Source organism: Vidua chalybeata, chromosome 20 (assembly GCF_026979565.1).
Source record: "Vidua chalybeata isolate OUT-0048 chromosome 20, bVidCha1 merged haplotype, whole genome shotgun sequence".
NCBI lineage: Eukaryota > Metazoa > Chordata > Aves > Passeriformes > Viduidae > Vidua > Vidua chalybeata.
The window spans coordinates 2,010,480-2,032,500 of NC_071549.1; the positions used below are offsets into that span (position 1 = coordinate 2,010,480).

Below are 22,021 nucleotides of genomic sequence, written 5' to 3' on the forward strand. Positions count from 1 at the left end.
TTTCAGACTCTCACTGTGTGTCAAACAGCTGCTCTGCACAAGCAAAGCCAATAAATACCACTTTGGTGAGATAAAAGTACAAACCCTGGAACTCTGGTTGGAGCTCTGATTCCCTGTCAGCTTGATCCCACCTTTGTTATCTGTCTGCCTTTTCTTCTGCTTGTTCAAGTGGCAGGAGGAGGCCAGCAGTGACCACTCTGATCGAAACCGGAATCTGCTTCTTGTTAACTACAAACCAGAACACACCCCAAACTCTTCCCCCCTAAACAAGCATTCTTTGCCAAGGGCAATAAATGACAGAATGGTTTGGCTCAGAAGGGACTTTAAAGCCCACCCAGTGCCACCCTGCCATGGCAGGGACACCTCCCACTGTCCCAGGCTGCTCCAAGCCCTGTCCAGCCTGGCCTTGGGCACTGCCAGGGATCCAGGGGCAGCCACAGCTGCTCTGGGCACCCTGTGCCAGGGCCTGCCCACCCTGCCGGGGAACAATTCCTTCTGCATATCTAATGTAAACTTCTTCTATTTTAGTTTAAAACAATTCTCCCTTGTCCTATCATTATCTGCTCATGTAAAAAAAAAATCCCTCCTTTTTTTTATAAGCTTCCTTTAGGCGCTGGAAGGGGCTCTAAGGTCTCCCTGGAAACTTCTCTCTCGAGGCTGAACACGCTCGGCCTTCTAATCCTGTCTCCAGAGCAGAGGAAGAAACAAAAAAGGAAAGAAATGGAAAAAAGAGGAGAAAAGAGGAAAGCAGCAACCCTGCCCTCACAGCTCGGTCCCGCAGTTCCCCGGCGCGGCCCGCAGGGGGAGCCCCAGCGCCGCCCAGGAGCCGCCCAGCCCGGCCCGGGCGGGCTCCGAGCGCCCCCGGGGCCTGAGGGGGAAACGGGGCGCTGGGAACGGCCCGCGGAGACACGGCAGGGAGACGGGCACGGGGGGCAGAAATCCTTCCCTGGGCGGGAGGCCCTGGCACAGGGTGCCCAGAGCAGCTGTGGCTGCCCCTGGATCCCTGGCAGTGCCCAAGGCCAGGCTGGACGGGGCTTGGAGCAGCCTGGGATGGTGGAAGGTGTCTCTGCCATGGCAGGGTGGCACTGTGTGGGCTTCAAAGTCCCTTCTGACTCAAACCCTTCTGGGATTCTACCATTCTATGCATAATATATTTTTGTTAAATAAGGAGAAGGGAGTGGGAAAGAGGAGCCGGTTACACAGAGGGGCCATGAAAATGGTGAAAGGTCCACAAGGAGCGACTGAGGGCACTTGGTCTGTTCAGCCTGGAGGAGACCGAGGGAGGTGAGACCTCTTTGGGGTCTGCAGCTCCTCCTGAGGGACAGCTCCGACCTCTGCTCTGTGGGACAGGGACAGGAACAGCTGGAGCTGGGCCAGGGCAGGCTCAGGCTGGAGATCAGGGAAAGGCTCTTCCCCCAGAGGGTGCTGGGCACTGCCCAGGCTGCCCAGGGAATGGGCACAGCCCCGAGGCTGCCAGAGCTCCAGGAGCTCCCAGGCTGGGATTGTTGGGGTGTCTGTGCAGCACCAGGAGTGGGACTCAGTGATTCCTGCAGGTCCCTTCCAGCTGAGGATATTCTGTAACCAGGAAAACCAAAGGATGGGGGAGGAGTGTTTCCCCTTATGGACTGCTCTCATCTTCAGAAGTCACTACAGAATGTTTCAGCAGAGATCACCTGGTGGTGGAGAAAACAGGCTGCAAACTCCTTGTAATCAGAGTTAATGCCGAGGGCCCCAAGTGCCCCAGCACAGTTACTGGTGGAAGCACATCCTTCTCCCTGCTCCGCAAGTCCACGGACACCCTGGGAAAATTCTTTCGTAAGTACGAGCATAATTTGTGTTGATGTAAAAGAGCAAGGAACAATTTTCACAAGAGTTACAAAGTCTTGCCTAAAAAAAAAAAAAAAAATTCTTTCAATCATAGACAAAAGGGTTCTTTCATCTATTTTTTACATATAAATATATATATATTATTTGCATCCTATTCATTTGCTCTTTACCTCTTTCTGACCTAACCCCATACCTTTTAGCATAAAACTTCAATCAGGACATTAAAAAATAAGAGGGAAGTCAAAGTAGTACTTAAAAATCCAAATCACTGAAGTAAATAAAACATTAAAAATATTTTAAATTATCAGAATTGTGTATTGGATGGATAGAAATGTTAAAGGGCTGACTGCCCCCACTCCCCACATGTACAAACAACTCTCATCTGCTATGAGCAAAATCTTCCCAAATACTTTTAACAACCACTCCTTCTTCCTAAAAAGCCTTTCTGGATAGAAAAGGAAAAAAGGTTCTCCATTTTGCCTAACAAGCTGTCTAAGTCCCTGTTCTAGGGTGAAAGGAAGGACGGGGAGAAAATCGCCTTTCCCCTCCAATCCAAGTCAAACATCTGAAATGTATTCAGAGCAGCTTTCTGCTGCAGCTCCTAGGCTGGCACTGCCCTGTGCACTGCACGGGGCGCATTGCAGGAGTGCCTGCCCCTCTCTGCTCCCTCCCCAGCTCGACAGGAGCTCCACGGGCTGAACCCTGCACTGGCACAAGCCCCCAGAGCTCCTTCCAGTGCCCCTTCTCCCACAGCACCCCCATGCCAAGCTCGGGACACTCCAGCCACGGGACCAGGCAGGGAGCTGAAGGAGAGCTGCAAGAAAGATCTGTGGATCTCCAGTTCTCTTTGTTTCAGGAGAACCTTTTCGTTTCGTTGTGCTTGGCCCCGAGTTGCTGGTTTTATCTTGCGTTTCACACTTAAGGAAACCCAGCCAGGCCTGCCAAATACTACAAGGTTTTCTGTCAAAACTTGGACAAGCTGAAAAGTTTTACATTCTTTTAACCATAAACCTTAAAGCAACTCAGACTTTTATTTTACTCGCAGCTCAGGTTTGAGTGTTCCATGACATTTGACCAACCTGGCTTGAGTTTTCTGTTTGAGGTTTCATTATGAACTCCTAATTCCAGAACAGAGTAATTAATATTTTTATTAATAGTATCTGTAGTAAAAGATTATAGGACTTGGAAGAATGACTCTGAGTGAAATTTGCTGCCCAGCAGACTACACGCAGTCCAGAAAGGAGATCAGTCATTTAATTCAACTTCCAAAGCTGTGTGCTAACAAAAAAGCAAAGGCCTTTGGAGACCCAGCTGCAGGACCATTCCCTCAGCTGGCCTCAGCACTGCTTGCTCTCCATGTTACAGTAACAGCCCCAGAGCAGACCCCAAGGAACTGCAATGGACAGCAGTTTCTGTTCCCAGAAATTACTCGCTCAGTGTGACACAACAGTTTGGGTTGGAGGGGCCCTCGGAGGTGACCTCATCCAAGCCCCACTCCAAGCAAGGCTTATCCAGGAGAGATCCGGCTGCTCGGGGAGAGATGGATGGTCCAAGGATGCAGATCCCACAGCCTCTGGACCGAAGGGACTTGCCTGCCTCCCTGGCAGATCTGAGCAGAGTTAAATGATTTGGGATTTTTTTTTTTTTTTTGAGCTGGGTTCTGACCTCCTCAGCTTTGTGTTGCCTGTGCTCCTCAACCCTCCTCTGCTGGCACTGCACATGACAGCCAGCATGGAATAATAATGTGGGAACAGGCCACACCCAGCTGAATACAGATGCCAAATCTGGAATTTCTGCTGTCCATTTCCCTTATTTTCTAGTTCTGTCCCAAAATATGATGATGCTTTAGAGCCCTAAGATTAAATATGAGCAGTAAGCAGTGGCACGCTGCTGGCTGGGCAGCACAGAGTGCAGCAACACTTCTGAAAGAGGAGCTGCCAACTCCTCCAGGTGGGCTTGGACTGCGGCAGCCCCTCAGCTGGGTATCGGTGGGACTGGTAGCGTGAGGAACTGTTACACAGGCTTGTTATGAAGCTCAAATGTTTTCATTAACATAAACGAGCAGAAGTTAGGTTAATAATCTGAACACACTGACAGATGTTCAACAAACACTTGGCATTGCTGCAGCCAGAACAAGAAAGAATTCAGTGTTATCTTGGAACAGCCTGCAGAACAACACAAGCGAAGCAGCAAAGCTCTGGTACCAGCTTAGACACATGGATACACAGAAAAGCCAGGCTCTCTCCTAGCACAGGCCCAAGAGGCACCAGGATACAACTCAGCCCTGTGTGCAGACCTGAAAATTTTGCAACTCATAGAAAAAGAGATTTTACTTCCAATGCAAGTAAACAGCACTACAGTGGGAGCAAGGGGCAGGCTGCTCTTGCAGGAAAGGAAAGTCTTCACTGCTTTACATTAAATTAAGACATCTCCTGAGTTTTATCTTAAATTCAAGTTCTGCTCAAGTTCAATCCAAGGCGAGTTCTAAACACGACAAAGGGTTTGTTGTGTTACTCAAAACACAACAAACTCCCCTCATTACTGTATACAGACACAGGATTAGTAAAAATGACAAATTTGGGGAAACAGTGACATGAATGCATTCTGGTCAAAAAAAGCTAAAACCCACTAAATTCTCATTCAACAGTTAATAGAAAAGCTCAGGGAACACCATGTGTGAGAAGTTCCATCAGCATCAGGGAACTGGGCATGGCTGGACAGCACTGACCTCATTACTGATGGTTCCTGTATGGTTTGGGGTACCAGTGTTGGAAAGGTTCAGATAAATGCACTGGTTTGGGGATTTTTAATGTGTTAACACTATTCACAAGTGTAAGGGAAATAGTAGGATCTAAAGCTTGTAAATGAGCTACAATCTTGGAGGAGCTAAAGATTAGATCGACCTGTGTTGCATGCATCACTTTACAAGTTAAATATTTTTCTTAAAGTGCTAATCCAATCCAAACAAGGGTTTGATTCTAAATTAAACAAACTCCACTTTTATTGGTATTAACAAAAATATGCAATGCTAATTTCAGCAGGCAAGCACTAACAAGAGCAGTTATGCAGGCTGTGCTTTCTCCAGGGCAAAGAAGGAAGGACATTAACTTCAATTTCCTTTTTTCCAAGCAAAATGCATTATATTACAAAATCCACTGCAATGTTTATTTAAAAAAAACTGAAACAAACAACAAAACAAAATCCCAAATTTCCTACACACCCATGTTTTTAAAGAGTCTTTTAAAAAACCCACTTCCATTGCATCTCCACTTCTGATTCAATTTGCTGTCAAAGGTCATGAGCTAAAATATACAGTTTACGCTAAAAGCAGGAAGCGGGGTAAGTAATTGAATAACATCAGGAAATGGAAGAATACTGCCATTTTCCTAATGGATATAGTACAAGGTTTATTCTCTCCAAATTTAATTCTAGGAGCTCCTGTAGTAAGAGCTTTATTTTTCTTCAGCTTGAATTTTAGCCTACAAGGTTTAAAGCAAAATCCTCATGCAATCAAAAGAACAAAATACCACAGCAGCTTTATTTTCTAACAGACAAAGATGATCATTTCTGCAGGAAAGAGAAACCCCCCATCAACAGTGTCTGAAAACAGAGCTGGCATAGCAGGTTGGCTGCTTAATATACATGGGCTGGAAATAATTCTACTAAATCAGAGTCCTGAATTATTCATGAAAAACAGATTTTCATGATTTAAATTAGAAAGACTTAAAATTACAAGCCTTGCATTGCTATTGATAGGTAAGATCTCTTTCCCTTTAAGCGATGTTACAGTCTCATACAGCTCCACTCCTGGAAATGCTTTATGATCACTCTAAAATAGTACAAAAATCTCCTGACACTCACTCCTTCTGGAAACAACACACCCTCTGGTACGTGATTTAGACCAGTAATAGCCCACTGGTAATGATTATATCAAAATATATCATTATGATAATGAATAAAGTTTGAAGGGATCGTTTTCAGTATTTATTGCATATTAAAGCACAAGTTCATTTGAAACACTGGAAGCACAAGCCTTAGTACTGCAAATAAACTCTTTCTATCATGAAAAACACTGCACTTCTTACAGGAAGCATCAGACCACAAATCTGACTTCAGATCTTTCCAAAGCATTTTGTAATGATACAGAATCCAGCCTCCCTCCGTGCACTGTTACTGATTTATAAAGACAATGCCATTAATAAGCTGAAGGCTTGCCTTGTTTCCTGGGAGCTGCCATCCAGTCATTCCACTTAAATCCCGTCAGCTGCGATGGCTCCAGCGCTTTGCATTAGGAATTATTAATATTCATTCATCACACAGGTACAATCTTTCATCTGGAGATCTCCAAACTCTGCACAAATTCTCCAATTAAACCTATCTGCCTTGATTAGGGATTGGTAGACAAGCTCTTCCTGATGAAACACCATTTCCATGCAGGATGAGCTCGGGGCTGTGGGGCTGGGGCGTGCAGAGCCCACGGCAGGTCCCGGTGCAGCTCCAGCCCGGCACCGCGGCCGTGCCCTCGCAGGGGTCACGTCTGGACACTGACTGAGCTCGTGGCAGTTCCATGCACAGGCTGCTCCAGGCTTTTCTACACTCTAAGAGTATGTTTTGGAAATCCTCAGCCTGAGCTACAGCTCAAATGTTAATGCCAGCAGCACCTGAACTGAATTGAGGAAGGGCAGCCCGGGCTGGGCCAGAGTGCAGAGCAGGAGCAGGGCAGCAGCTGGGATAACCCAGCATCCAAAGCACTCGTTAGTAGCAGTCCTGTGGGCTAAGGCAGAATCCCTGCTTCCTGAGTCTTTTACTTTGGCACAGGAGATATGGAAACTCAGTCCTTTTCCAGTTAGCAGGATCAGTCCTCAGCACATCATTCTGTATCATCAAGAGAAGTGAAGACAACCAATATCAAATCTTGCAAACTGAGAGCATCATGCCACCCAAATATAGCTTTTATTTGACAACACAACAGTAAGTCATCAGTACCCTGTCATTTCCTTCTTGAGAACCAAAGCACAGAGCACTTGTCTGGATATTAATTTATTTTCTTAAACATAGGAGCTATTTTCCTTCACCTAGCAAGCCCTATTGAGCAGGTTATATAATTAACATCAAAGCAATTTGAATGCTGCTTGACTTGCTAAAAGCTGGTAAACAAGCAGGAAGCAATAAAGTGCTTTACAAGAAAAGAACATGTGTTGGGGGGAGGGGAGACAATAAAACATTAAACAGACTGATTAGTGATTTCAAAGAATTTCTATTTTTATTAACCCCCTGCATGATTTGGACACCCAATTTTTATTTCATTTATAAAAGTAGGAGCTTTTTTTGTTCAACTAGATCAGAGAAAAACCTGTTCAAAAGGAAATGATGAGCATGATTGGCAAAAATAAAAGTACCATGGAGAAACTTCATGTGCCAAATATCTGCTGCTTCCAATGGCTAGGAGAAAATCCACCTGCTTTATGACTGAAATATTTTTTATTGACATATTTAGGAAAAGCCAACCTGAAATCACAAAAAGAGCTATCAATCCTCAGCTTCCAGTTCTACACCCATTCTTAGCTGTTTTATTTTTATTGATTTAAGGACTTGAGTCTGGGAACAGGGTTAGCAGGGCAAGCTGGGCTTAGACCTGACAGCATTTTATGAGCAAACTTGGGGGTTTCTCTCTTGTTTCTCTGTTCATGCAGAAAAGAGTTGCATGAGAGGGAACTTGATTCTTTTTTATTAAGCCCAGAGGTTCATTACAACCATTTGTAACTCCACCACGCAGGAAAGGGCACACAGGACATGGGAACTTTGAGATCAGTGACTCAGTCTTTGCTGTCAGAGACTGCAATGGCTCATGGCTTTTATATGACCTAAATCAACTTCTGCCTGCAAACCCATTATGTTCCTGCTTCCTTCTCCAACAATTTCTTGCAGGATCTCAGCAGGCTTTGGGTTGAAGGCTTAACTTCCTGCACTAGTTTACACCCTCAATAGATCTGAGATGTCTCAGGATGTTCACACATGGACAGATCTAGAAAGACTAACACTCTATTCCTGTGTCTTTGTTTTGCTGGACTACAGAGAGCACAGTCTTCTCGTGTCTTCCATGCTAGGAGGAATTGTGACTAAACTGCAATAGCAATTCTTTAATTGGAGAAAGTGGAGATTTGCATTTTCTTAAAGCAGGTGCCTACAGCTCACAGAGCCCAGCAGAGGAGAAGGCAGACACCAGGGGAGCAGCTATGGCCAGGAACAGGCTCCTGCACACTCCTGAGTAAGGGAGTGTGCTAAGTTTAGTTTTTACAAGAAAGTCCACTCACAACAGAGTGACTCATTTCAATAGTTTTCAATAGCTGATCCAATAGAGATGGATAAATCTGAAACTGATCTTACACTGACTATTAAAAATGGGAAATTAGACACATCAGGAGTAGGTATTTTGTCACAGGCTGTACAGTGTTGCTGATATTACAGACAAACTTGAAACACAAAACCACAGTAACTTTTGCAGTCAATCTTCTATAAAAATATTTGTATTCTTGTAGCAAATATAATAAAAATTCTTAAAGGCAACTCTCATTTTTGCTTATAGAACCTCAATGTATTTTAATACTGAGCAGTGAAAACTGTTTCAGGGAAAGGTCAGGAGGAAAGGAGAAGTTTGTTTTGTCTGTTTTAGGAGTCATGGCCTTACACAGTAATGGCTACACTGTGTTCTACAACACAACCAATCCAGATATCCATTGGAATTATCCAAGAGTACAGCAAGCTTAGAGAAATCAATCACCTATGGTACATTTTGCTAGCAACAGAGGAGGCCTTCCTAGTGCACAGAAAAGCATTGTTGATAAAGCATTAAACATAGGAAATGGGGGACTTAGATTTAAAAGTTTGTTCCATTTCAGTGGGTTTGGGCACAAATTAAGATGTCTTGATTTTATAAAATTGCAGCATTACAACTTTTGAAACTCCACAGAGCAGAGACTTTCTCCAGCCTGAGCAAGATTATCAATGATTCTCCTAAGCTGTACACCCAGGTCATTTTTTTTTTTGCCAAAATGAAATAAATAGCAGAAAATTTAGAAGTGCACCCTGTTTCTTCCAGCAATGCTGTGTGACCTATGGGGACACAGGCAGCCTCTGGGGCTGGCCAGAGCCAGGCTAAACCCAGGGAAAACTCCACAACTCCACAGTGGCACCCAAAGCATTGCAAACCATGAAAGCAATTGTGTGAGCTCCATCCTGGAATCTCACAGGGATTTACTTGTGATGAATCCCAGCCCCAAGGGCAGCTGCTCAGATCCGGGACAGTCACAGCCTCCCTCCACATCCGAGGGACTGGAATGAGCCAGCTGTGAAAGCAGGAGTGCTGCCTTTAGGCTACCAAGAGGCAGAAAACCAGCCTGCTTAGCCAAGCCAAGGCACTGCTGCTTCCCTTGGGAAAGCCACACAGGGAGCCTTCCACACCCCTTGGGAAGGGAACAGTCCCTCTCAGCGCTGTTCACTGACACTTTGACAGCATCCTGGCACATTTCTCAAAGCCATGGCCCCGGTTTGTGCCCCTGAATCCGTGGAGTTGCAGCACTCAGGAGCTGGACTAAGGGTACAAAAGCCTAAGCACGAGTTTAAGCATCCATGGGAGGCTGACGTGCTCCTGAGGCTCCTCCCAGCTCCCAGCACCCGCAGTGGGGCACCCCGGCCTCCCTGTGCCCCCTGCACCCCAGCAATGCTGCAAACCCAGCCTGTGCTGCTGGGAGCCACAGCCACAGCCAAACCCACTGCTCCCAGGCCTCCTGCCCTGCAGAAAACTGAGCTTGTAGAGGAAAAAACAAGAATCAAGTAACGTAACTCGAATGTGAGGATGTATTTCTGTGCTTGCAATTAATCTGCAGGCAAACCCATAAGTTAGAAGTCTTGGCCTAAATTTATTTCTAGAATACAAAAAACTATTTTAAAAAGTTCTGGATGACTTCCTTTTTAAATTAAAAATGGTCACTTTATTATACTGTCTTATAATACTTAAACTAGCATTTAATTTATCTCCAGGCAGACTCAGTCAAAATTAATTTTTTGTTTAATTCCTTACTGGTAACATGCATGGAAACTTTTAAGACAGCAATTGATTGCATTGAGCATTTAAAATATGGTCCAATTCCTGGCACATTTAACAATCATTTAAGTTTTCAATTAAAGTAGGGTGCCAACATTAAAAGAAAAGATAATCCTGAGAGACAATAGCTGCTCAGTGCACAAGAAACTATTTTTTTTTACTAAAATTCTCAAGATGTCTAATTGATTAATATAATTAGGTGAGCCCAAAAGTGACAGTTTCTAATCTCCCTTTTTTCAGTTGGAATTTGCTGGGAGTTTGCGTCACACTGGGTGGGTGGTGCACACAGGGGCCCTTCCTTTGCCACAGCATTACCTGGTCAGGTAACAGCATGGTGACATCTCTGCAGCTCTATGTCAGAGCAAACTGGAATCAAAGTGAAATGCAGCAGGGCAGAGCAGATAGACTGGCAATATTTGCATTAGAAATAAAAACACGACAACATTGCTCATTTTCTTGCAAGCCTGATCACACTCAACACAACAGCGACGGCAGGCGCAGCACAGGAGGCAAAGAAACCCTTCCTCTGCCACAGCCCAGCTCACACCATCAGCTTTAGAGAAATGGGGGAGATCTTAATATCCCACTGCCTGTTCCAGATGTGACCTGAGTTCCTCCACGCTCCTCCTTGGCTGTACAAGCTCCACCAGCCAGAAGCATCACAACAATCACAGTCACCAGGTCAGGTGCTAATGGCCATTCTGAGTCCCGGTTAAGGGACAGTCCACACTGCCCAACAGCTGATATTTCATCCAGAGCGGCCAAACCAGCCTCTAACCAAGTTTTAAGCTTGAATTGTTCTGGGTCTGCGCCTGGGGACTCTGTGCCTGCAGTGGTGCTGAAGCTGCTCACGCACAGCAAGGTCTGAGCTGGGCAGTTCACAGAGCAGCACACAGACAGGATCAAACCAACATACAAATGCAGTGCTTCTGAGGCAGAGATACAGGCATTTGCTACTTCAGCATCAATAAACAACATCTGGGTAGAGGTCCTCTTACCTCTGGGCACATACACTCATTCACAGCACAGGGGCATGACAAAAACCAGGCCCTTTGCTTCCACCCTCATCAGCCCTGCAAGGGGAGCTCTCCATGGAGAAGCCATTTTGAGTCCCTGGGACTTCCCAAAATGTATTTTTAAGCCTTCTAGCAGGGATAACATCCTGAGTAATCAATTTGACTCATGATTACTATTTCAAACACAGACTCATACCCAGACGAAAAAAGCACACTTACATGGCAATATATACAGAACAATAACATTGCCAGATGGTATAATACTGAGCAGAATTAATTTCACACATGATATTTTCAAGGTGTTAAAATATGTCACAGCTTCTGCTAATAAAACATCTTCCTTTTCCCTCCTCCTTTCAAGAAATCTCTCCCTTCCCACCAGCCTGTATTTTACATTATATGTGTTTCCATCCTGATAAGGGCAGCTGATTGCTTGCAAACCTAATTACAGTCAAATGAAAGTCTTTCAGAACCATCATTAGCAATTAGGACCTGCTGGATTTGCAGTGTGTCATTTAGAGAGGTATAATTCAATGGCTTATTGAAAAATTGCAGGTGAAACTGGTGATTATGAGGGGGGGATGCCTGTGACACGTCACTGCGGGCAAGCATTGGGTGGAGTGGCAGCTCCCTGAGCACTGATCAGTGACTGGAGGGGTTTGTTCTGGCTGAGCAGAGCCCTGCCCCGGCCCAGAGCAGCGTCCCAGGACCAGCTCTGCAGTCCCTGAGCTTGGCTTTGTGTGCTCTCCTGGCTCCCCAAGCCCGGCTTTGTGTGTGCTCTCCTGGAATCCAACGTGCCCATTCAGCAGCTCGGGGATGCCGGGGGGATGTGCAGCATGGAACAACAGGCACACGAAGCCACACACATCATTTTTCAGTCCTTTCTGCAGAGAACAACAGTCTTTTCTGTGCCCATTGAGCTCAATTATATATTATCAAGGCCCAGAAGTTGTCTGGATGCTTTTGAGCAGCTGGGTGTCTTCACAGATGACGCACGGGATACGGCGACTGCGGGTTAAGTGCAGCTGGAGATTTCTGTGGCCTCTGATCAGAGGCAAACAGCAGTTGAGAATCACAAAATGCTTGTAATTCAAACACTGTTTGTCACCCACGGCGCTTTCCAAACGGGAAACGAGAAGGGGACTGAATGGCAGCCCAGCTTTCAGCACATGCTCCCACACAGACAGGAATCCACACACTGTGCATGTGTGAAAATAAAGTGTGGGTTCCTGCCAAGGGTGAAATTACCAACTGGCCAGCATGAAGCACTCAGCATTTCCACAGCACATGGTGCACTGGATAAACTGAGCTGGACATTAGCAGAGACAGAGGATATTGGCTCACAAAACCTGTCCCCTTTCTAGGCATCCCCCTCTATTTGCACACCATGTGTAACATTTACCCCTCAAAAACCCCACAAAGCCTAGCCTAAACCTCTGCAAAGCCTCACCTCTTCATTCCTTCCCCACAAATCTCTTTCCCTTTTTCTATTCTACAAAGGGTTCTCAAAGCCCAGATCTACCCATCCCCTTTATCACACAAACATCTTCTCCCACTGTATTACTGCACCCACTCATGCTGTGAAATAACCTCAAAGAACAGTTACCCAGATATGGCCCTTTCTATTCTTTCAGAGCTGTAATCCGTTTTTTTTTTTTCACAATTTCATGGGTTATTTTTCAAAATAAATGTTGCTTGACATGCTAGATTAATAACCAGTGCTTTGAGTGACATGATACCAACCCAGTTTTTTTAAACCAGTGGCCCCAGCAGGTCCTGTTGCTGTGACACTTGTAGGTGCCTTCAGACTTTTGCAACACTGGCACAGAATCAAACCACACCATGTAGGCTGCAGCACAAACATCAAATCCACTCATTCCAAAGTGGCCGCACTAGCATCTTGAATCTGAAAAAAACCCTAAAGCAAGCAACTTCTCCCTTTACATACAGAATGGGAACATTATCTCCCTTTCCATGTGTGGCCACATCCCTGCTGACCTGATCCTGGCTGGTACTACCAGGGCGTGTGACTTTGTCCCACATTCTACCAGTCAGTACTGATGTTTCCTGTCACTTCATAAAAAGCCAGACCTCCAGCAGTGCAAAAGCAGCCCCAAAAGCCCATATACAGCTTCCGATCCCCTGTGCTGCCCTGCACAAGGTAGTTTCACAGCCCAGGTTCCTTCCTGATCTTCAGAAGTTTTATGGTCACTGAAATGCACTGGCTGCCAGTAAAGGAATCCCAAATCCCAGCAGCGATGTTCAAGGAGGTTCAAGCCTTTATCACCCACTGCGGGTGCTGCATGCTGTAGGCAGGATTTCCAAGGTGTCTGACCTCACACTGCACAAACATGTCCCCATTTCTTCCCTTGCACAGAGCTGCAGTAGGGAGTCCAAGAAATGAAACCGTTCTCCGTGGCTGTGTATCATCCTTGTAGCTGCTACAGCACTCCCAGAGCCCACCCACAATTTCATTTTCAATTAGCAGCTCTTAGAAAAGTAATAATGAGAGCAGTTGCTAAAGAGCACTCAGATGTCATTGAGAGCCTGCAAACCCAAACTGTAAATAGCACATTGTAAATCGCTTGTCAGCACAGTCAGCGCTCCCCGGGATCACAGCGCCGGTGACAACCCGGCCCATCTGCTGCGCTCCCCGCGCGGAGCCACCGCAGCCGCGGAGCTGGCACCGCCCCGCCGCTCCGGAGCCGCCGCGGGCAGCAGGGCTGGAGCTGCACCAGCCGCCCTGGCCGCAGGGCAGGCCACCCTCTGCACCGCAGCTTTGCACCTCTGCACCAGGGGCCAAGGGTGCTGGCACTAAAGCAACACAGAAGCACGTGGTGCTCTTGAGTGACCGTGGCAGAGAACAACAACGGCAGGGGACAACGGTGGCTGTCCAGATCAGCCACCCAAAGGCTCAGCAGTCTCAGATTTAGGATGTGTACATTCAGGGTGAGACTGCCGAGGGGATTGAAGCGATACGCGGAATAAATAGACGGACTCCACACCCTGGGGTAGTTATGAAGTGGGTATGTATGTCAGTGCCCGGCACAAGTGAGATAGCTCTCCAAAAGTTGTGCCCCGAGCCTCAGTCTGACCCACACCTTTATTCTTAAAGACGTTCCATATGCAATACACTGCACGACTTTTTCATGCATATTCAACCCCTGGCCCCGCCTGTCCTCGCTTCTCATGCTAAGTAAGTCCACGCCCTTCTGGGCACGCGTGGTTTGCTGTGGTGGTCGTACGGGGGTCTCTCGGTGGTTCTGAGGCTGAAGATTGTGGTCTTCCTCATGATTGAACTTTTGAACTTTTCCTCTCTGCGCGTGCGCTTTCGGTCCTTTGGTGCTTATCTGAGTAAGTCTGTCAGTCTTGATGGGCTTGGAGACAGAGGAGCTTCTTTATCTGGGTTCTTTGCATCCTCGGTCCCCTCTGGTATTGTTCTTTATGCAAGAAGCTTCAGAAATTTGCATTTTCCTATGCCCTTTGTACCAGGCAGAGGTTTCTTAAGTAAAAGGTTAAAATTCAATACATACCTCTACAAGCTAAATTATAAATGCTTAATTCATTTTGTTAACTTAACTCCAAAAATCTCCGTTTCAGGATCGTGGACTTAATTCTGAGACAGAACAGCTTCAGCACTCCCCTCCCTCCCCTTTAATTGATTCATGTAATGGACCACGAGGTGAAAGCCAGTGGTTTATAACACTTGTAGCCAGAGTCAGCAGTGTATCTTCTGCTCCTGTTCTTCCCATTTTTTCCTTTATCTCATTATAATTTACCTCCTAATTCATTTCCCCATCATGAGTTTTCTTCCCTCTATTTATCATCCGCTCCTATTTATTACCATTTGTCTCCTTCTCTGCTCTCTTTCAGTATCTGGGGTTGGGATTTGATATTCTGGAAGCGTCTCTGGAATCAGGTGGTGAAGGCAGAGCCCAGCAGCTGCCGGCTCTCGTGCACACATGAGCCAGCCAAGGCACCCCTTGCCCAACACACACTCCTGGTTCAGAAGCATATCCAGAAATGATTCTCTTCTGCAAGAAGGTGCAAGAACCTCCCACCAGATGAAGAAAAACAGTGAAGGAAATGGTGGAGGTAGCACAAGTCAGTCTGTTCTGCTCCTTTCAAATCACACACACTGAACAAAGAGAAATGATCCTTCTCCCTCATTATCAAAATACTCTCAACCCTCCTTCTGCCCTGAAAGCTCATTGTTTCCTGGTATGCCCCACTGTGCTCAGACCTCGAGGAATAAAATCTCATTAAAAGCCATTAAAAAATGTTTGCCACCCTTTTACTAGTTTAAAAATGTTCACTTTAAGATTTCCAAATGATTTTTGCAGAAAGCACATAAAAACATGCCATCACCAATTAACGTAAAGGAAATTAAATTTAAAATGCTGGAGAAATATTCTGATGAGTCTTATGTTTGCTTAACGCCAACTAAAATTTCCTTGAGGCATTTAATAAGTACATTTATAAAAGCTCACAAAGCAGAGTTCAAAAGTCTTCTCGCTAGTAAAATATGAGCCTTAATTAACCTACAGTTTCACATTTTCTGGATTTCAATAAACCTGTAGGCATTTCAGCAGAGCTGGATAAATACCTGCATGAATACTGCAAGGATTTTCTCTGAAAACTAATTAGCAATGCTTTCAATAGCTGACTTCAACTAAATCTGTTTGACAAGGGAGCTTCATACCCTAAATCCTGCAGTGAGAGTTACTTCCAGCAGATAACAGATTTCACAGGAAAGCATATCCAACAGGACTGTTAACCACTGGAAAAGCAATGAATGACATCTCCAGGTATAAAACGTTTCCCAGCAAGGACAGACTGCGGCCAAGGTCTTATGCAAGCACAGGAGTGCAAGTGACAGCTCTGAGATTGCATCCTGCCATCCAGTTACAGTAATCACAGGTGACAATTCAGGATTCCCCCAGGGACAGGAGAGGCAGGATAAATTGTTTGTGTCTCAAATATAAAGCCCTAATTCAGCAAGGACACTATACATGCAGAAGCCTCCTGAACTTTAAGTGAGGACACTTCCGCTGTGTCACACACAAACCACAGTGGCCCCAGCTCTTGGCTCACTGCTGTCTGAGAAGGCTGACAAGCAAATCTGCTTCCCCTTCAGGAGCCCAGGGATTCAGTGGGATGGACCTGGGTGGGGAAAGCAACCCAAGGTGTGCAGCCAAGAGTCACTTGAGGAGGAAAAATGTAACATGACCAGAAAAAAAAAAAACATGCTCAGAATTTATCAATCTCCTCCTTCTTTTGTGCTCTTCACCATTTGTCTTGAAAGAGGTCAGAAAATGCCTACCCAAAACTCTTTGTATAGGTGGTGGGCATGTCTTTCCAAACAACTTTTGCATGACATCATTTTTCCATGTTAAGTGCCAAAGCTGTATATGTTTGTCAGCACATACTAAACTGTTCATAAGACTTAAATGTTCTTATCTGAGGAGCTCTACCTCTAAATGCAATACCAAATGTATTACATTTATATTGAGCAAGATACTTTATTTCCTCTCTTTATACTTTATATTCCTCTTAGGAATTAGGCAGAGTACTCAGATTTGTCAGCACAAGGGGAAAGCATTTTCCATGACATTTGTCAACTCAATACCTTCCAAGCCAATGCATATTCATTCCCAAAAACACAACCTCACAAATAATCTCCATCAGCAGGGAGGCCAGTTTCCTTCACAGATGAAATTCTGGGCAGAAAGGTTCCACCTGACATTAGGCCCCACTAGGAGAGCTCACAGTGCACACAGTCAGTCTGACAGCCCAAAACAGAACAGAGACCACGGTGAACACAGGAAACAGTCAAGGAAACACAGCAACCTTCAGCATCTTCTAGGAATGGAATAATTGCACCAACTATCCTGAAGAGTTTGCCTCACCTTCCTTTGAAATACCAAATAAAATTAAATCAGAAGAAACACCCTTAACAGCTGGTAGTGTGGAACAGGCATTTTGCAATTTCTTTGCTCTGCTAAAGAACTGTATAATATCTTACTATATTCCTGTATGCAGCTTAACATATAGGCTTCAAAATTATCATGAAAACCTATTTCTTCCCAGCTTCTCTAACTGTGCATATCAAAATTGAATACAACTCAGCATACTTGTCATCCTCGATGTTCCTTCCATCTCCCTGAACTCACAAAATTAGAAGCAATGAATTCTCACTATTTGCTACAAGTTTCTCTGCAAAGCAAGGTTTGGTTTGCACTGAACAAGGATGAAAACTGATTCCATGAATATCAACCATCCCCATTAAATGTTTAAATTTTAGTTCAAGTGTCATTAATATCACTCAAATACAGGCAAAAGCTGACCTAGTCACTACTACTATGTACTATTACCACCATCATAGAAATCACACATGTCACGCTTTCTTCCTTAAAAAGCACAACAAACACAACACTGCACAGTCATGAAGACAAATCCAATGTTTTCAGCCTCCAGCTTTGCAATTCTGGCTGTTGCCTGCTCACTCCCACCACTGTTGGGAATGCAAAGTTCTTGCTCAAGGTGGGTGATCAGTAACCCAGGGGAGCAGACACCAGCACCACTGACACCTCACAAATGAGCTCCTCACACTCTAATCAGCCTTAAAGCTTTGCCTTGATTAACAGCTGCCCTTCTTGCAATTGCCTCACCTCACCCTGGATGTTCAGAGGGCTCTTCTGCTTCTGTGTACAAAGCCTGAAGACAAGAAGCTCTTTATAGGCCAAAGTTGGCCTCGCAACCACAGAGGGACACCATTTGTTTGCCCTGACAGTCCCACAGCCAGCCTGTGGAAAGCTCTTCCCACCGTTACACATTTATTTATCAGTTCAGCATCAATGCACCGCCTGCTCTCCCTCTCAGTGGACCTCTGCCAGTGTGACTGCACCACGTCACACCCAAGAGCCCGAGAACGAAACAACCACAAAAGCATTAAAATAAGCGATCCCACAAAATGAGAAATTGGCTTCTACATACCATGAACCAACGGGCAGAGCCCTCCCTCCCCGCAGCAGGAAACTTGTCTCCCACCTGTCTGAGGCCCTTCGGTAACTTCTTCCTTTTCCCAAGGTGCTGGCACAGGTTCCGGTCATTTTCCCGGTCGGAGCTGTACTGGTGGTGGTGGTGGAGCCTGTTCTTTTTTGGAAGGTATGACAGCCCATTGGTAAGTGCTTCCCTTTTCTTCTTGGCTAGAGGATTCTGTCGCTTCTCCACACGTTCCTGAGGTTTCAGAGCTATGTCCTTCTGCAGAGGGAGGAGAAAAACACCGTGGTCAAGCTACAGCTCTGGCTTGGTTCCAGGTGACCTGCAAAGCACTCTCAGGGCAATGCTGCAGTGACCAGAAAAGGAACCAACCCACTCTTCCCTGATGTCCTCTTAATCAAAAGATAGGCAAATGCTAAATAAAATTGGCAGGATGAAGTGAGTGCATGGAAGGAGACACATCCCCCTTGAGACTTCATACAGTCAACCTCAATTCTCAGAAGCATCTCATGTATCAAGAGAGCACACATTTAGAAGACAGCATTTGTTTATAATGCTTAAATTAACAATCTGCTTTGATTTAGACAATGCTTGTCTTTTCAATATTTATTCTTATTATTTCTTGTATTTGAGAAGCCAAGGCACGAGCTGACCTAAATCCGATTAAGGCCAATGAATCTCCATTGACTTCAGGGCATGCTTCCCTCAAGCCTGACTTAAGCAGTAGATTTCCAAGTCTCAGGGAGAGGGGTGAAAAGTGCACGAAAAAAGCCACTTGTATTTGAAAACTTTGTCACTGACCCTTTAACCCCCAGAATCAATGTCTGTCTATAAAAAATACTCCACTCTTGTAACACAAATGTGAGTTGTGTCACTTAGCCCACAGCTGTTTTCTTACAAACAACCTGCAACACACAGAATCCCTATTTTCATTTCAGATAAATGCTACTTGAAATGAATCTTTTTCAGCAGCACAGAATTACAGGCAGAGGAAGAGGAGGCTGGACAATTCATTAGGAGAGAAGAATGAGATGCTATTGAGAAGATGTTAATTACAGTGCAGATTCTGCATCCAATAAATGCAACGTGCTGAGTCACATCTACTCCTAGAGCTGCCCACGCTGGGGTCTGGTGCTGCCCTGGGAGGGGAGGTCACTGAAGCAGGGCTGTGCTTTCAGCACTCTCTGCTAACGTGCCTGGCTGCTTGGGCCAGAAGCTTCCATGCCCACCATAAGGAGCTGGGTAATCTTGTGAACCTTTCAGCTGTTGTTTACAGTCACTTAATATTATAATTGACAGCAGGAAGGGCTATTGGTCCCCGTGTCACATAAAGACTGAGGCTCAGGAGAATCTAATTCAAATTATGGCACCTTTTTATGCAAAAAAACATGCCTAAAGGCAAAAAGCAGTTTGGCTTTAATTAAAGACTGCTCCCTAAATGACTCTCTAAAACACAAGAGCTTCACAAAATTCATAACTGAAACCAATGAGATGATTAATTAAACTGAAGACAGTCATTGTTCAAATTTGATACTCAGCAAAGGGAATGAATTTACAGGCATTAAAGATGGGAGTACTGAACAGAAGCTATAAGACATTTTTTACACCTTTTCTTCACCTAAGGCACCACAGGACTTTTCCCTGGGTTTTTCTTCGCAGTGTTATTCCTATCCAAAAAGTTAGGAGCCTTATCCAACCTCATGAAAGAGAATTGGAGCATCCTTAGCTACAAGACAGGATTAGTAATTTAAGAAACCTCCTGTGTCTGCTCATTGGTCCCTCCCTGCCCCTACTGAGAAAGAGCTCAGGAGTAGCACTGGTCTTCCTAAAATGCTTTGGGATCTCCTTGTGCACAAGCAGAGGGATCCTACGGAGCTTCCCAAGGAAATTAAAAGCAGGAAAAAGCTCTTTCCTCAGCCCACCTTCCCAGGAAGGTTTTAGGTTTAGCTGCATACCATAAATGCAGGAAGGCAAATTCTCAAGTGCAGTAACCATTTCACCAGTGCTCCCCATCAACAGCTTCGTAAAACTACACCTGGACCTCCTGGACAGCAAGGGCAGGTTATAAAACAGCAGGAGTTTTATGTTAGAACTGATTTGTAACTTAGGATAGCTATCATGCTGCTAACAATTCTTTTTTTTTCAGGTCAGCATAAAAAAAATCCAGTGTTTTATGAGTAGAACATTATACCAGCAAAGACTTCTGTTAAAACACAGAGCTCATGTTAGTAGATACAAATGCTATTCAAGAGGATTCACTGTAAATATGAAAGGCTGAAGGAGTGAACAAAGGGAAAACTTTCTGGAAAAAAAAAATCTTCTAATGACTAAGTAGCTTTTGTGGGATTTTTCCCCCAGCTGTGAGTGATCTAAATGAAACAGTGGCAGGCTTCCAGAAGTTATAAAATGTCTAAAGGGGCCAGGCACTTCCATCAAGAAATAAGTTGTTCCTATTAGCTTTAAGGGGGGTGGGAGATGGGTCAGACTCAGCAGATCCCTGTGGATGTACCTGGGATGACCCTTCCTCAGAGCCCATCCTCCAGACAACTGCATGAGCTTCACAAATTGTCAGATACACCCGAAGAACCTGGAGCCCAGGAGAACGGGGAGGAAGGAATCTGCTCACACACCCATGGCAAGATGAGTGACACCAAATCCACAAAGCCTTCCCCAGCCTGGAGGGAAAGGCACCTTCCAAGGCAGAAGGAAAGACTGGCAAGAGTGTTCAAAGTGAAGGGATGTTCCTCTTCTGCTCAAAGCAGAGACACCAAGGAGCTCCAGATGTGCCTAACTTGTGAAAGGGGCCTTAAATCCTGTTGGGTGGGTGGACTTGCTGTGAAATTCAGCCATAAGGATTGGTGTTTAGACAACCCTGTTCCTCCAGGAGAGCTTTTCACCAGCTGACACCACTGTGAGGAAAATGAGAGTACTGGGGATCAAACCCTCTGTGAGGGAACTTGTGGGGTAGAGCCTCTCATGGATTTCAACAGAGACACGACTTGGCCTGAAAATAAATATGTGCATAGAAATGTGTGTTAAATTCTTCATCTGCAGACTAGATAAGGACATGCAAGAGGACATGATAAAAGAATCTTAGGCACAGGTGGACAAGATGCATTAAAAGTAGCTTGAATAGAGCTCTCCCCAGGGCGTTCTCCTGGTGTTTGAGGTGCAGACTGCCTGGGACTGTCTCAGATTGTGGCCCGTGGAGCCCCCAGGCTCTGTGGAGGCAGCGCTTGGCTGGGAACCACGGCCCTGCATAAATCACTTCCCCACTTGTGCCCTTTCTCCCTCATCCCGTTTTTATCTTTCCCTTGTTTAGATAGGACAATAGCTGTACCATGCCGTGTGTGAGTACATTAGCCAGCACAATCTTAATTACAGTCTTCAGGCATCATCATGATTAGAGTAATAAGCTGTAATTACTCTTAAGGTGACAGGACTGCACAGACCTTATCTACACAGATAAGAAGATGTAGTAATATTTCATGTCGAGACGTATTTTTCAGCAGTTATCCATGGAGTGGATTCAGCCTGAGCAGCAGACCCCATGAACACTTGCAGTCTTTAATGGAGGTTTTTCTCCTCTCCTGCCAGCATACAAGCCCACACATTATTCAGTAAATCCTACGAACGTATTAGGCACAGTTTAAAACCATCTCTTTGAGAGATATCTTTCATCAGTAAAGTGCCTTAAGTGTATCAGGAAGGTGACTTAAATGTATAAATATGTAATTACATGCAATTCAGTACAAAAGGGCATTAATATTTACGAGTGTACTGTATAATCTAAAAAAATTTCCATTTGTTTTATTTCGATTGGGCACATTCATCAGGCTGATCCTGCTGCAGGTGCCCTGGCAGGGAAGGAAGGGCCCGTGGAGCAGAGCAGGCTCCTGCCTGGCAGGGCACTGCAATCACCTGGCTGCAGTCTGCAGCCACAGCCTCAGCCCAGCCTTGCCCGGCGCAGGGGAGGAGAAGCAGCCCCCAGGTCATCAGTGATCATTTCTCATGGTAGGAGGCTGGAAGGACACACTGCATTCTCATCAGGTCTTTCAGGGAGCTGTGCCTG

At 45.3% G+C, this 22,021-nt stretch overlaps 1 protein-coding gene across 1 annotated transcript in view; it reads right to left on the minus strand.

Moving 5' to 3' along the window:
• LOC128798294 (autism susceptibility gene 2 protein-like) overlaps positions 1–22,021 on the minus strand; it is a 358,592-nt gene that overhangs the window by 133,250 nt on the left and 203,321 nt on the right. Inside the window, exon 2 of the mRNA XM_053961637.1 lies at positions 17,998–18,210. Within this exon, the coding sequence (XP_053817612.1) occupies positions 17,998–18,210 (213 nt within the window). The remainder of the gene's footprint in view (positions 1–17,997; positions 18,211–22,021) is intronic.